The sequence below is a fragment of the Bactrocera neohumeralis genome, chromosome 2, assembly GCF_024586455.1.
Source record: "Bactrocera neohumeralis isolate Rockhampton chromosome 2, APGP_CSIRO_Bneo_wtdbg2-racon-allhic-juicebox.fasta_v2, whole genome shotgun sequence".
Classification (NCBI taxonomy): Eukaryota; Metazoa; Arthropoda; class Insecta; order Diptera; family Tephritidae; genus Bactrocera; species Bactrocera neohumeralis.
Window position 1 is genome coordinate 36,198,352 of NC_065919.1, and position 16,629 is coordinate 36,214,980.

Here is a 16,629-nt window from a genome sequence, read left to right on the forward strand (position 1 = left end):
TAAAGGCGCTCTTAGTTTTGTTAAACGTTGGTCTAAAGAATTTAGAGATCCGCTTACCACAAAAAATCTTTTACATCTCTGGTTGGGCCCATATTAGAGTATGCTTGTGGTTTGAACCCTGTTACCAAGTCCATTCGCTTAAGTTAGAGTCCGTTCAAAAACAATTTCTACTTTTTTGCCTTAAATCATTTGCATTCGGATTCCAGTTTGAATCTTCCTTACACTAACCGTTTAAAACTTATAAATCTACCGACAGTCGCTAGTCGTAGGGAGACGCTTGGTATAATATTTCTTGTAAAACTTATGAATGGGTGAGTCTGTAGCCCATCTCTCTTATCATCTGATATTAATTTTGACGTTCCCGCTCGCTCTAGCAGGCAGTTTAGATCCTTACTTTTGAAATTTTCGTGGAACAAAATTTTGAGTTAAACGAAGTATCTGCCGTATATGTCTTGATTTCAATTCTCATTCCAGCATTTGATCTAACAGACTCACTCTTTACCATTAAAAAAATTATTTTATCTACTCTTAACAAGTAACATTTAATAATTATAAACTTTAATCTAATTCTTAATTTCGGCTGTTGAAATTTTTTTTTCTGTAGCTGAGCAGCTTAAGATCGCAACGCTTAAAACTCTCTTGCCTTTTATGACTCGGCTAATTCGCTCGTTTGCGAGGAGGGCCCCTCGCGTCGGTATTACGAAGTATTTATATGAATTACTTAATTTTATTTTATTAATTTCGTACATTTTCTTGCTATATCAGGAGGTAATGGAAACTTTCTCATAAATTGTAACGCTTAGAAAATCAATATTTATCTCATGATAAATTTAAATCCTAATTTAATGCAATAGAAGAAAAAGTGGGAAACAAAGTTTTTTAGGGATCATAAAAATTTGTTCGTCGAGTTATCCACATATCCGAATGAATTTTAATAAGTAGGTACAATTTTTTCGGAATCGGTAAGATTAAACTATATCACATTTATTCTGTCCGTCCTGGACCTGATTTTAATTTTTAAACTTCGCCATAAAAATCGCTGGCTCAAAACCGGGTTGACCCATAGTTCAAGGCAAAGATATAAATGATCCGTAGAATTTTTTAACGTTAACACTTTTAGTGGTGTACAATTTAAGACTACTGCTTTGCATCGCCAGTACAAACTTTCCACTATTTCAGGCATCAACTTTTTGAAATTGCGTACAAAGTCCTCGGTCCCAGTCCAAAGTTTCTTAGCATTTTTGAATATTTTGCTAGAAATCGGCATTCTTTACATGGCTCCATAAATTTTTAATGAGTTTCTTGTCCAGCTCAGGACATCAAACTTTCTGCAGTGAGCCAATATGTTTTTAGTTCACAAGCATTGATTCGAACGGTTCCATAGTATTTTTGAGAATGTTGAGGTATGAACATTGGTCCATTCTACCATCTATCCTCATTAATGCTCCAACGCCATACCAAAAACACTCCCAGACCATCACGGTTGCTTTTTGTATCATCGCCACAGGGGTTTGGCATATACATACACTTCCACCTTTTTTTCCACTATAGCATAAGCTGACATACAAACTGATCAATTGTACGGAAAACTTTTTTTATTTGACGAGATATCTTCACGAATTTTCACATGCATTATTGTTTATGACAAAATCCAAGCTTAATGTATACAACAGTATAAACACCTAAAGTAAGTTGTTCAAAAAATAATAGTTTTTGAAACAATATTTAGAAATACAACAAACAATATTTCGTTACCTAAGTTCACCATTTATTGAGACCGGATCAAACAAATTGTAGCTAACATAAAATTGTATTTGATTGTACAATTTGTTGTCGAGTGCTGACGCAAAGTTCGCCACACCTTTAAGAGTTTGTTTATTACTATGAACAATTACTTAATACCATCTGGCAACTAGCCGAAGATTCGATGACATCGAAATTAACATCGTTTTGTTGCCACAGACGGCATGACAGCTCATCTGCAACTATTATTTGTTTGTAATGTCTTTTTTTGATACATTTGACCACAAAATGAAAAAAAAAACAATTATTTACATAGATTGTATATACATACTATATGTATAAATGAATTAATGTGTCAGCGCCGGCCCCAGTCAACGTAACGTAACAGTTGTTGGACACTACCCAACACGTACGTTTTCATGAATTAAACGAGTGATCTCGTTTGTGTAGTATACAATTGAAAACGTTTTCGCTCCGCACACAGAAAATGCATGAGTCTATTTCGGAAATAAATGTTTGACGTCGTACGTAAAAGCTTTGACGTCGTTGGTCGCAATTAGTTGCCACTCTCAATTGTTGATGGCGACTGCACGCGTGCAGCGCAATCATGCACGCCGCACGAGATCTTCCATAGAGTTCGATGTTAGAGAACGAATTTGTAGTAGTAAAATTAATTTGACATTATTAGAGCAAACATTATTTGGACTGCGTTTTACTCGATTTTATTATGATATTACTTATACTATGTTCGGACCGACATTAAAAACATTTTGAAAACACATTTGTATGTTGTGGACACTAAGTCGTTCGGACCGACAATATGTGTTTTCAATAAGTTTTCACTGACAACTATCAATAGCGGCATTCTCTTGCGCTTGCAAGATTGCACGATGACACAAAATGCAAAAATCCTATACCGAAATATGCAAGCCCAAGAGAGCACCCATTGCAGAATCTAGTGATATATGACGGCACGACGGTTTTGGTCTGACATATTTATAGCCATTGCAAATAATTTTCTGCGTGTGTTTGTTGTTGTGCCGTTGCACCAACAGGAAAATTCTGCAATTTCTGCACCGTGCAAGGTTTTGCAAGAGCAAGAGAATCCCCCTAATATGTGAATATCAAGCGACAGCTGTATTTATATATGGAATGTAAACGAATATCAAGTGACAATTTAGGACCTGCAAAATATGTCTTCCAAAAACATCGATTAAACTAGAGCAGGCACCGATTATAATGAGTGGAATCTAAGTTTTTGACAGATTTTACATGGACGAAAACAGAAGTAGTATTAGTGGTAAACTGAGAACAGCGATATAAAACTTATTTATTATTAAACATTAATTAAGAATTTAGTAAACTTCTTTTTACCTGCATAAAAATGTACAGTTTTTTTATTTTGGGCTAATCAAGCTATGTTTTATTTTTGTCGTACTAACCTATAATACTATTTATGTATTTTGCAACCTGTTGGATTTAAAAATTTAATCTACCAAACATTGTTTTTTACGTAAATTACATTGAACATACATATCGTCACCTGAAATGCAAAATAACGTATCATCAAAAAATTCGAAATTGAGCGTCTTATTGCTTTGATTCACTCCTTCAAATTACAAACATAATATTACATACTTATGTATGTATGTCTAACATTTTCAGTTTCTGCGCTCATATATGAACCAGTTTTAACCAATATTAAAATTGTTTTTCACTCTTGTTCCATTTTATGTCGTGTTTAATTCATGCCACTGTAAATTTCCGAAAATGTTGTTACGTTATTTTGCATTTCAGGTGACGATATGTAAAGGCATATGCACACCAAAATATACAAACATATGTCTATATACTTATGTATACATGTGTTACATATACATATGTAAACTTATATACAAGTATGTAAACTTATAAAGGCACTTGCCTTGTCTTTATTAAGTGCCACTATAGCTGGTATGGAATGGTTGATTCTTTATATACCATATACGTATGTATGTATGTATATGTAAGTATGTACATACTCTAATAATGTGGCATGACTTAAATATTACTCATACGCTGTTGCTGTCGCAGCAAGCCACGTAGTAAATTTAAGCAAAACGAGGTCAATACTACTGTTGTTTTCGACACACTCGATTATTTGTGTTTGGGTTAAAATTACATACATACATACATATGTATGTATATACTATATGTATATAAAAAGTATTCTAAGCATTTTGGATTAACAAATAAACAAAAGCATTTATAAACTTAGTATATGTATTTAAAATTATTAATTGTTTAAAATAATGATCAACATTTTATTGCCTTTTAATTCTCATAAATTATACTCGATTCTTAACCTTAAACAAAAAACATTAAGAAATCAAATGTTGAAATTAAAAACATCCATCTGCTGTTTTTTAATATTATTTTCGCAGTGTCTTCTTATTCATGTTCTTAATGAATATAACTGTAAAATTGATTTGCTTTAGTTGTTTTGCAATCGTTTTGCCTTCATTGCACTTTTCTTTCCTATTCCTTCTACACACACTTATTAGTCCTGTATTCGATTGTATTTATATTTTTTGTTTTGTGTTTTTCTTTATTATTTGTTTTGCGCTTTTTTTACTTTTTTTCGATGGCATACGGTCTGAATTACTGCTTCACTTGTCAATCGGCGAACTATAGCGCCAATGATTCGTAAGTGTTAGTATTAGCTTCCCTGCAAGAAAAATGACAATCATTTTACCGACCTTTTGACAGGCAAAGCTGAGCAAAGTTTCTATTAAATATTTTCAAAAGAGCATTAGAAGGCGTAGGTGTATCTTTTTAACAATCCCAGTGACGGTCAATGTCACGCCCGACAACAAATGTGAGTGTATTCGTGAACCCAGCAGAAGTTTCTTGTAGGGTTGATACTTACCTACACATCTGCAAACTATACGGATATCTACAAATCGTGCAATAGAAAAGCAAATGTTAGAAATGTTACATACAGCTGTTATCAAAATAATAGCAGGGCAAATTGCCTTCATGGATAATACAGGAAAAAATAATATGAACGCGGACGTTCACACGTTTCGGCTTTTAAGCCTATTTAACAACATTTTGTACTTTCACCCTTCTACGTACTTTTCTCTTGAAATTAATTTCTGTATGAATTCATGTTGCTCACTTTCAAAAAATCGAGTTTTTTTGCTGCTTCGATAGTTCATATTTTAAAAAATATCCTGTGAAATCGGTAAGGTCGTATCATGAATAGTTTTTTAATGGAAGCTTTCTAAAGAGCGATCGCTTGTAGTAGTCCAGTCATTATAGTAAGTTCACCTCGGGTATACCCTACCATATGTAGGTTTTGAGACAACTTTAGGGTGTCAATATACAAGTATTTATTATAAATGGGTATATCGAATTCCGAGATTCTTACCTAATTTAAGCTTAAATGACTGGACTATTTGTATAAATAGGATAGTTGAAACTTTAAACGAGTTTTTCCCGAAACGACATTTTACAAAATTGCTGACATCATAACTCAACGAGAAATTGTTGACCGACGATCGACTTCAAATTGAAACTGAGTATTCTTGAATATATTTACTATACAATGATCTACGATATTTTTGATTGGTAAAGAATTGTCAATTTAGCATTAAAAAAGCCCATTCATTACCTAAAAAACGACACTTTTTTCAGGACTACGTCATTTTGTTAATTTTAGATATTTTTCAAAAATCGTAGATTATTGTATAGGAAATACCTTGAACATTAATAACCTTTTTGATTTTTTTGTTTCAGCTACTAATTTTTTGTTTTGGCACCTCCGAAGATAGCACATAACTCCGTTATTTTACAATATTTAAAAAAAAAAAAATTAAAATATAGCTGAAAATATACCTCTTTAAGTCCAAAGAACTTCGAAACATTCGATCAAGTACTTTTTTTTAATTTACGATAATCGCCTAATTTTTCATGGGTTACACTGGTATAGCCCCTTAAGTTTCACTGTTGCAATGTTTTGTAATAGTGTAATATATCATTAAAGTTGAAGAAAACCATAGTATTTTAAGGCAAATAAGGGATTTATATTCACGGATCATTGAGGACTTCTAAGTTATCGACGAAGGTTTGGCGTATCCAAAACGTACTGATCTTGAAACGCTAATAGAATATGGCGCTCCGAAACTGAAAGCGTTTCATTATTTCTGAAGGTTTTAATTTTCCGAGCGTCCAACGTTGCACATAAGTATGTACATATGCTCATATGTATGCATCCAAGAGTCGAACGTCAGTTTTTGAATACATTTTTAACTCAAGTTCTTTTTACCTAGTATGAGTCACTCTTAAATAAAAATTTTCCACCTCTGCTATAATCGCATTTCCGGCTTTTTATCGATTTTATAATGCACGATTAATTAAAAATGTTTCAACTCATTTAATATAATAATTATATAATTTAACATAAAAATACATAGAAACTATCCATAAGTAAAAACTGAAACTTCCCATTCGAGCTACGTTAGTACAGCAGTACATGCATACATGTACATATGTACATACATATATCGACGTGCAATAAGATAATATTGGCCCAGTAAAAGGTACATTTCAATGACAGCCGGATTAAAATGATCGACACTTTTTTCTATTTGTATAAAATAATTGAAACTTCATAACACAAATGGATGCTTGAATTTTAATTGCCAATAAGTATAAAATGAAATACTGTAAGAACAAAATAGTAATAGATTTATTTAAATTATTAAAAAATATGTGTTTATTAAAAATTATTAAAATTGAAGTGAAAACAATAAAGATCCTTTACCATGTTAATCCAATAAATTAGTATTAAATAAAATGATATCGCATATAAACATAATATGATATACATACATATGTATGTATATCAGCGGTATTTATAGTTTAACAATTATTTTAAAACATCATAGGCTTCTATATAGACACTTTATATTGTAAACTAAAATATATGTACATGCCTATTTATCTACTTATTTTAATTGAAACAATTCTTTTTCAATAAAGTGTACACAATTTAATCTAAAATTTTACTTGTCGTTCGACCATTTTACTCACCTTTATTCTTCCTCCTTTTTTACATATGAACAAATTATAGCGAAGCAGCAGTATCCAGTTTTCCTTATTGCACAGAATCTAGCTTAAATTTTTCCACATCAGCTACAGCATACAGCGAGGATGATGCAGAATATGCCACCGGAAGACGTAATAAAACTTCGAGGGTAAATATTTTCCTTACCTTTCTTTTGTAAAAAATTTAGCATTCAACCCAAGTGATGAGCGCAAACGAAATACTTGTACTATTCAAAAACAATTCGAATTAACCCGACCCGGGAAGATGAAGTTTATATACTTATATTCGTACCTATACTGCTCACGTATTACGTAACGTTAGGCTCATTGCTCGTATGGTTATTCTAAAATATAATATGTGGTGAGGGAGCTTAGAGCTATTCGCTACAGGGCATGGTACAATAAAAAGACAGGAAGTAATGAAGACGGTGAATATTAAAAGGAAATGGTCTTTACTGTGAAACCTCTTCACTCAGTAGTTAGCAGCGGCCGCGCACATACTCGTACAAATGTTCTGCATCATCGCACAGAATCATAAAAACCAGAAAGCAAATATACATACATATATGTTCAAATGTATATATACATACATATATGTATGTACACATTATCGAATGTTTATAAAAAAATGAACTGTGGACACGACCGCTTTTGACTCCAATGCTCTTCATGCTCAACATACATGTACTGACTTGCTTAGCAAAATAATTTATATTAAGTATTAAATATGCATCTGTATGTATCGAAATTCATATCATTATTCACTATTGGTTTAAATAAAATTATACATACATATACCACGGAGTAATGCACACCCAGTGCTCTCATTTGTTCACGCACATATCAAAACACGGAACACGTAAAAACACACATACATTTATATTGAGGAATAAATACTTATGTTAGAGGATTAATTAAATTGGTAGCTTAAGAAAATTTTGGAAATTTTTGAAATAAAGTTACATCATATTTTACTATGGCATTCATGGTAAAATAACAATAAAATAAAGCTAACACTACTTCTTTTCTTTTTCAATAATTGTTGTTTTACTTATTCGAATATTCTATTTAATTTAAATTTGTATCGCAAATCTAATAACAAATTTTTGTTTTATTTTGTCTCGATTTCAAACTATATCAATATGCGCTTGCTCATTAACAGCAAGATCCCTTATCTCATCGCATCATTGAGAAACGAAGACGCGATCGCATGAATTCCTGCTTGGCAGACCTTTCACGACTCATTCCACCTCAGTATCAACGCAAGGGTCGTGGTCGTATTGAGAAAACAGAGATCATCGAAATGGCCATTAGACATTTAAAACATTTACAAAGCGAATGCATCCAGAAGGACAACGAGTACCGAATGGGTTATACGGACTGTATGAAAGAGGCCGCCAAGTTCCTCTACGAGAGTCACATGGAGGAGTTTTGTTACCGCTTGGTGGCACGTCTGCAGGAGCACTGCGTGGAGTTGATGAAAAGTATGTGTAACGATTTTTTATTTCTCTGTTTCATATATTAAAAGTCTGATTTCTATTAATTTCTTCAGATGACTGTTATAAATCACGTAGTTGTCATATACCAGATAATGTGAGTGCATCGAGCGGTAGTCCGCATCAAGCATATCACACGGCTGCGCCACTTTGTCAATTGCGTGACATGCTAGGCAATTCGGATATTGAGCAGAGCAATGACCATAATGATGTTAAAGATTTGAGTTTCCGCAATCATTTAAATCAAATGCAACGCAATGTTGCTGCCGCAGCTGCTGCTGTTGCGGTTAACAATAACACTAACAGTAGTATCGTACATGAGCATAATAGTAGCGGCAGCCAGACCAATGCAGCTAGCAACTCAACCACTTCATCGACGACAACGTCTTTGAATAACACTATTAGCACGACGACGGCCGTGCCTAACAACGGTGTTTTGGTAGTAGGCGGAGGTCCAACGAACAGTTCGCAACTACGTCCACATCAGGCTCCCGTAATAACTTCTACGGGGCCGGCGATATTGAATCACCATAACGAATCCAGTAATCACGATTTTGAATCATCGCGAGAACCGCTCTTACATACTGATACGTCCAATATGCATTCACCTCCACCACGCGATTCATTGCTGCATCATCACGCTCACCTGAGTCATCATCAACATAATTCGGATAGTTTGTTGTCAGCGCGTATGCGGAATTTCTCTGAATCATCACACGATATTGAGCACAACAATAACTATAAGTACAAAAATCATATAAAAGAGCGTTTTAATCACGAACTGCATGACGAAGAGACATCTAGCGAACATTGTCCGGCACCGCCACTTCTACAAAGCGAACATTCACACACTCACTCCTTGTCTGAACATTCGAAGGATGGCACCGAGCCCGAAATTGCACCAATTATAGCAAAGAAACGTAAAATGGCAGAGGCTGCAGCTGCAGTGTTGGCAGCGGGCACAAGCGCCAATAGCAATATCGCTTTGGACGACTGTGACACACGTCCCCCCACCACCACTAATAGCATGCTGAGCACGCGCGATGAAAAACCCTTTAGTTTCGCCGACATCAAAACTGAATTAAGTGCACAACCCGGCTTTGGAGGTGCGAAGTCACATTTTAGTACCCCCAGCAGCACTACCCACGTATCACCGAATTTACAATCGTCGCGTTCTTTCGCTGTACCGATCTTTGCTTTACACGGTCAAGGTACTTACTACATACCACTAAATATTGATTATAACGTGTTAGTTCCATTTCTTAATGGCGCCGATCTACTGGAAAAGAATTATGCGTCGATGCCGGTAGTGCATCCAATAAATATTAATGTAAATTTTATGCCCACCTCATCATCAACATCGATACTTGCTGCCGCTGCTGCAGCGGCCGCTGTAGTGGTGGGCAAACAGCAATTGCCTCCTGTTAACGGCACGGTATCCTCGACGGCAGCGGCTGCGGCAGCCAATGTGGCAGCTGTGACCAAAGCTAAATTAGAGAGCATCAGTAACGGTTGGTAATCACGAGAATATATTCCAATATCAGTTAAAAACATATTACAATAACTGCAACAACTGTGCGCAGGCGCACGAAAGTATATGGTGCAAAGCGTTTCACGCACTGGTCGTTTGTCTTCATGACAAGGCTAAATCCTCAATTACTACTACAAGGAACAGCACTACCTCAGACATCTGTGAAATAGGATGAAACAGTAAAGGTACTTTGAACCCAGCGTCAGTCTGCAACAAGTAGCTAGTTATCGTCCACACACTAAGCTGCACGTAGTCCGCTATTACAGCAACGACATTTCGAACTGGATAGGCTACGACTACCTGACTGACAGCTAGAATGTTTACAGTTATTTCAAAATGATATTGATTATGCGGGCGAAGAATAAATATGAAACAAAACTAAGCAAACAAACGAGGAAAGAATTTATTAATAATTGTAAATACTACTGACTCTGAAATTGAAGAGTTTAATGAGGTTTCGTCTTTTCTAAAGGACATAACAGCAACTATTACAAAACGTATAAAAATGGCAAACAATAAATTATTTACAAACTTTTAGATACTGAATTTTTCTGTTCACGGACTGGGATAGCTGCAGAGCAATGAGTGTGCAATTGAAAGCTAATTTTAGTTAGTTATTTGGTATAAATGTATGTAAGTTTTTACTTGTATATGAGTAGGGCAGCCAAGTTTTTTAAAATGTAGGACTAAACACAAGTTACATTTGCTGTGTATTAAATAAAAAACAAATGCTACTAGTCAAAAGCTACAATGAGAAAGAAAAATAATAATAAATGACGTGACTTTGTTAGAGAAATAGGTTTACAATTACTCATACAAAATAATAAGTTAATGTTACTTCTTGGAGTAAAATTTGTAGGATATTTTGTGTAACATATTTCTTCTCAAACAAAATAGTTTATCAAAGTAAGTAAAATTGTAAAATGTTTTCTTTTCGCGAAGGAAATTAAGTTAGTACTAAAGTTATGGAATATTTGTTTTTATTTGCTAAGGGGAATAATATTCGATAAAATGGAATATTTTTAGAGTATCTGCTTGTTATAAGAAATTGTATACATACATACATGAAATAATTATGGATACAAGCTATTTTAAATGTTAACGAATATGTATATTTTGTATTGAAATGTAGCTTTAGCAATATTATTCAACAAATAATTATTAGAGCAGTTTAATTTATACATAAATACCATTTTCTTAACTTTTTTACATGCCACAAAATAAAAAACTTTGCCTCTTTTTATATTTTTTTATTATACTTTCACGGCAAGACCACAAAAATATAATGCATATTATCTTCTGTGAAACGATTCAACCAATATTCTATGAGTTCAGGTACAATATATGCAAAACTTTTTGTATAGTTGGATTATATCTGATGAGCTCAAAACCCATGCACGTTTGCACGTTTTTCTATATATAAATTGGTAAATCGTAATGTACAATTGAAACAATACCTGTACAGAAGAAGTGATATTTTGTTGTTAAATAAATTGAGCTCTTTTGCCATTAACGCAACTTGAGTAACTAAGCTGAAGTCATGATCACACCGTATTAATTAAATTAATAGGAAAACAAAATGGAATTAAATTTAGGTACAAGCGGGCTTGGTATAAACTTACGTACATTTATAAAGAGAGTGTAGTGTTAAACAAGAACGTTCCCACCAAATTTTAAAATAATATTTAAAATTGTCTTCAAATAAACGTGCTGAAGCAGTGAGTTTTTCATTGCGGAGTCCCTTACATATTGTTTTAGAAACCTAACAATTTTGTTTTAGCTTTCGAGAAACACGTTATTTTTTCTCGATATTCACAGTACAGTTACATATAAACACTTTATATGTATGGTATATTATATAAAACTTTAAAACCACGAATATTGTTTAGTTTGGAAAAAGTCGCGTGTGTTATACTTAGGCATAAGCATTTGTGTGCATGTACAACGCTGTTGTAAAAATACTATATTCGTGTGTGTGTTTGTAGCGATGTGTATCTAACTTTTATTCTAGATTATATATGTACATATGTATTACCAACAGAACTTAAAAGTTAAGTTTATTGTTCACTATATACATGTTTATATGTTATATGCGTGTATGTTTACACATGGACACCTAATATATAAATGTATGTCATTATTATTAAGAACAGTAATAGATAACAAATTTAATGAAATAAAAGTTTATATAAATGTTGAAATTGTGAAAATATTCATGTTTTTATTGCAAGCAAAATTGCAACAATATATTGGTAGGTATGACTAATTAGAAATCGAAATAAGTGATAAAGAGAAAAAGTAAGGAAAGGCTAACTTCGCGTGTAACAAAACTTTTTATACTCTTACAACTTGCAGGAATCAAGCTGACGAAATTCCTTCAAGTGTTTTGGCATCTTCATGACTTACATTGAAGACCATAAACTTAGACATTGAAGCTATGCATTTTAGTTCGCGTCAGTTATAATTTTAGGACTTGAGATATACATATTTAATATATTGACCAATTTCATTCTAATTAAGTGCTAAACCACATAATTTTGAAGAACAGTTGCCCATTTCATAAAATGTACATTTTGACAAACCTGAATAGAGGAAAACGGAAATCATTTTATGGGGTATATTGGGGGCAGAGAAAGTGACAGACTGATTGCATTAATTTACTCATTGTTCAGGCATACTCGAGAACATACAATATTTCGAAGCAATTTTATATAAAAATAATACTCATTGTATAACATATTCGGCATAAAACTAGTTAGAATAGTAAAAATCCTTATAAATAGTAAGTATATGTGAGTTTGGCAGTATTGACACGATTTTATCTACATACAATTAACATGTCACAAACTAATAAATTGCTCTCAGGTAAGGTAGATAGATAAATAGATAATTAAATGAGGATTGCACCGCGAACTAGGATCTATTGTGCCCTCTCCTAACTCACAACGTCTCAACTAGTCCCAGCAAGTTGACGAGTTCCAATATACTGATAGGTGCTATTGAGGCGATGTGATTCCTATTTCGAAACATGGATCCAAGGGCCTTAATCCTGCGTCTACAGACTGCTGTGCAGTCCATTAGCAGGTGTTCTGTTAGTAGGTGGTTTAACTCTATGCACCGACTTATAACAAATACCTCTGCTTGGAATATGCTCGAAAACCTACCCATAGGTATGGAGAGTTTTGCGCGTGGTCCTGCGACCCCTGCACCAATTCGCTCTGAAGTTTTCAAGCCGTCGCTGTACCACCTGATTGTACTGTCCCTAAGTAGTAGCTCGAGAGCGGGGTCGCTCCATTCGGCCTTGCTGCTGAGGGTGATCTTAAACTTCCTAGTGAACTTCACCTTTTTGGTAATGCTATCCCTAGGGAGAAGAGCCAGTGGTATGACGCCACTTAGCTCTTCCATCCGTTGGGAAGAGATTTCCTTACCTTTGCCAGTCCCCTCTGCTGTCATTTGGAGCAGAGTGTGTTTGGCGACTTGTCCAATTACCAGGTGTAGCGGGGTGAGTTCCAGCAAGACTTCAAGTGCCGCATAGCTCCCGTCATACAGACGCAGGCGAGCCTTTGCAGCTTCGATAGTTGAAGTCCTACCGACGTCTGTGATGCTTTCGGAGCCCAAGCCACCGCTCCATAAGTGATAATTGGTCGCACTACCATGGTGTACAACCATCCGATCGCAACGTGGAATCCAGCGTGAGACACAGGTATTTGACCATATTGGTCATCTCTATCTCTCTGCTCCCGAGTGTTAGGTTCCTGAGGCCAGGCAGAGACCTGTGCCTTGTAAACGGGACGATGGTCGTCTTCAAGACCATCGATGTTTAGTACGACGCTACTGCGCCAACCCTTGGCCAGGCCTAGTCCCCTCTGTACGATATCGCAACGAGTACACTCCAATTTTCCTCTGGCAATGATAACAATGTCGTCCGCATGTCCTTGGCAGCGGATTCCATTGTTAGTTAGCAACACAAGTAGTTCGTCCACGACGAGGCTCCACAGCAAGGGGGGCAGCCCCTTGTAGTGCCGAGACGAGTACTGGTATCTCCTACTGTGGTCTCAGCTATTCTGGTGCGCAGTACGGCCTCAATCCATCTACGCATCGGAGCCACCACATTCCTTTTCTCCAGTGTCCTTGCCACGCTCTTGTGAGGGAAGGAAGAGACGTGTTGTCAAAGGTACCTTCGATGTCTAAGAAGGCGTATAACGTCCCCTCCCCAGCTTCCAGCGAACACTGTATCTCGGAGGTTAGCTGGTACAGAGCAGTGTTGGTCGATCTGCCTGCTCTGTAAGCATGCTGATTCGCGTGCAGAAGTGACGTTATCAGAGCATTCGACCTTCTTTCTTGATCCAAGATCTTTTCCATACTCTTTAGTAGGAAGGAAGTTAGACTAATCGGTCTAAAGGGTTTAGCCAGAGAGTAGTCCTTCCTTCCCACTTTCGGTATAAAGATCACCTTTCCTGTCCTCCATGGTTCAGGGATATACGCCAGCGCCAGGCTATCTCTCATCAGCTGATGAAGGTATGACAGTAGAACCTGATCTCCTTATTGCAGAAATGCTGGAAAGATACCGTCCGCTCCCCGGGACTTGAATTTGGCGAACGAGGCCATAGCCCACCTGAATGAGTCCGCAGTGAACAGTTTCCTTGCGACTATACAATCTAGGCGAGACGGCTTATGCTCTGCGACAGGTAGACACTGGTCTTCCTCAACTATCTCCGGGAAATGCGCTCGCAAGAGTGCCGTAACTCTCTCCTCCGCATTGGTGGTATAAATACCGTCACATTTTTTAATCGCTAGATCTGTGTTCGTCTTCCCCCTAGCCAGAGCTTTGTGCAGTCTTGCTGCTGTAGAAGAGATGTTTGCAGAGAAATTTCTAAAATTCTTCTGCTTTGCAGACTTAATCTCCTTATTATAGGCAGTAAGGTTGCTCTGTACTCCTCCCAGTTCCCAGTACGCTTGGCTTTGTTGAAGAGCTTACGTACTTTCGATCTGAGTCCGAGAGTTTTCTTGACCATCAGGGCAGTTGCGTCATTTGGTGATCATCTTTAGGGGGCAGCTGCAGTGATACGCGCTTGTCACGGCCTGGTTCAGAGCAGATAGCCTGTTCTCCAGTCCCAAGGCCGTCGTACCTCTGACTAGCTTCCCTTCCTCTTTAAGATTTAACTCTAACGTATCCCGATATGTGGTCCAATTTGTGTTTTTGGGAATACGTTTGGGGGGGGATTTGCATGACCGTAACCCCTCGTTCGAATCTCAGGATCCTGTGGTCTGACGGTGAAGGCTCTGACGACACCCTCCACTGTGCGACCACCCCCGACATGAGTTCGTTACTCAGGGTGATGTTCAGCACATCTCTCCTGTTACTTGTGACGAATGTAGGTTTACATCCTACATTCTCAATACTTAAATTATGAATAATAATAAATTCGAGGAGATACTCACCTCATGCATTGCAGTCTGTACTCCAACATTCAGTGTGGTACGCGGTCGCATAACACCCCAGGACCAGGAGCAGTTTGTTCCTCCTGCAATAGTTCACCAAGCCCTGCACAGCCTCAGGGAGAGCAGTATGTGTGTCTCCTGGAAAATAGGCCGCTTTCAGGATGAAGTCCGCATCTTCCTTGTCTCTGGCCTACACTGCGACCAGGTCCTGTGTTAGGAATTCTGAAATACAGAAGTAATCAATATTTCTAACTAACTACTATACAAGCTCGGGGTCTCCCACTGGAGAGATCCCAGATTACCTTGTTACAGTCCGAATTGAGGCCCCTGACCTCTCCTCTGTGGACCCATGGCTCCTGTATTAACAGGATGGCCAGGTTATCCGCCGCGTGATGCAGGTTTACCTGGGCTATTTCCATACCTACGAGCACTATAGGATCGGTTCAATGAGGAACTGATCCTCATCTGCCCCGTCCCTCGCAATACCCTCTAGGTCCTGAAGTCTCTCTAGAAGCTCTTGCGTAGAGGTTAGAAACTCTCCCACCATCGGCTCCACCGCTGGGACTTCCACTGTGGCCTCCGCAGTTGCAACCTGCTACTGGTGCTAGGACGAGTGGCCTCCTCGTTTACCTGCATCTTCTCGTCTTCCTTATCGGTAGCCTTCGGCTTGTAGGTCCTCATGACTACCGTGCTAAACCGATAGCCCTTCTTACCACTCGCCAGGCCGAGGTAATGATTCCTCTGTTATGGTTCTTGACGAGCCCCAAAGCAAACTCGTGAAGGTTTCCCTCAATTCTTGGGAGGAGTACCATCATACAGTGCATGATCGAGATGTCCTCCCCCCTCTTTACGCTTAGAATGGGACCTTCCCAGCCCACTAGCTTAGGAGCGATCTCTCGAAGTTAGTTGGCGCTTGCTTCATCTTTGCAGTCGACCTGCATGAACCCGCCCTTGAAGTATACCCCATGGAAGGCTACCGGGTCCTCACATCCCCTGTACACCTCTTTTTATGAGGAGATCTTGCAGAGCGGTAAGCTCCTCTGCTTCCAGAGTCTCCGCCGGGTAGTTCAGAGGCAGCACAGCCATTCGTATGCCTTTTAATGGAGTTGGCCTCCAGCTACCTGGGCGTAGTTGCCCCGTTGCCTTTGGAGTTTGGTGGATCCTGTGGCGTTATCTGGCTACTTTTGCGCCACTCCGAGCCCCGCTGCTCCTCTTACTGCTGGATGTGGTATTTGTGCCTTTACGCACTTTCGTGGCCAGGAAGGCCATGTTGCCTCTGACCCCTTCCTCAGGAGTTCTTCCCTCCTGGAGGAGCCTTAGGTACCA

At 37.4% G+C, this 16,629-nt stretch overlaps 1 protein-coding gene across 1 annotated transcript in view; it reads left to right on the plus strand.

Moving 5' to 3' along the window:
- LOC126757448 (transcription factor cwo-like) overlaps positions 1 to 11,300 on the plus strand; it is a 53,985-nt gene extending 42,685 nt beyond the window's left edge. The window contains exons 2-4 of the mRNA XM_050471373.1: positions 6,860 to 6,983; positions 7,997 to 8,318; positions 8,387 to 11,300. Coding sequence (XP_050327330.1) covers positions 6,860 to 6,983; positions 7,997 to 8,318; positions 8,387 to 9,849 — 1,909 coding nt within the window. The 3' untranslated portion in view covers positions 9,850 to 11,300. The remainder of the gene's footprint in view (positions 1 to 6,859; positions 6,984 to 7,996; positions 8,319 to 8,386) is intronic.
- Positions 11,301 to 16,629: the final 5,329 nt, after the last annotated feature.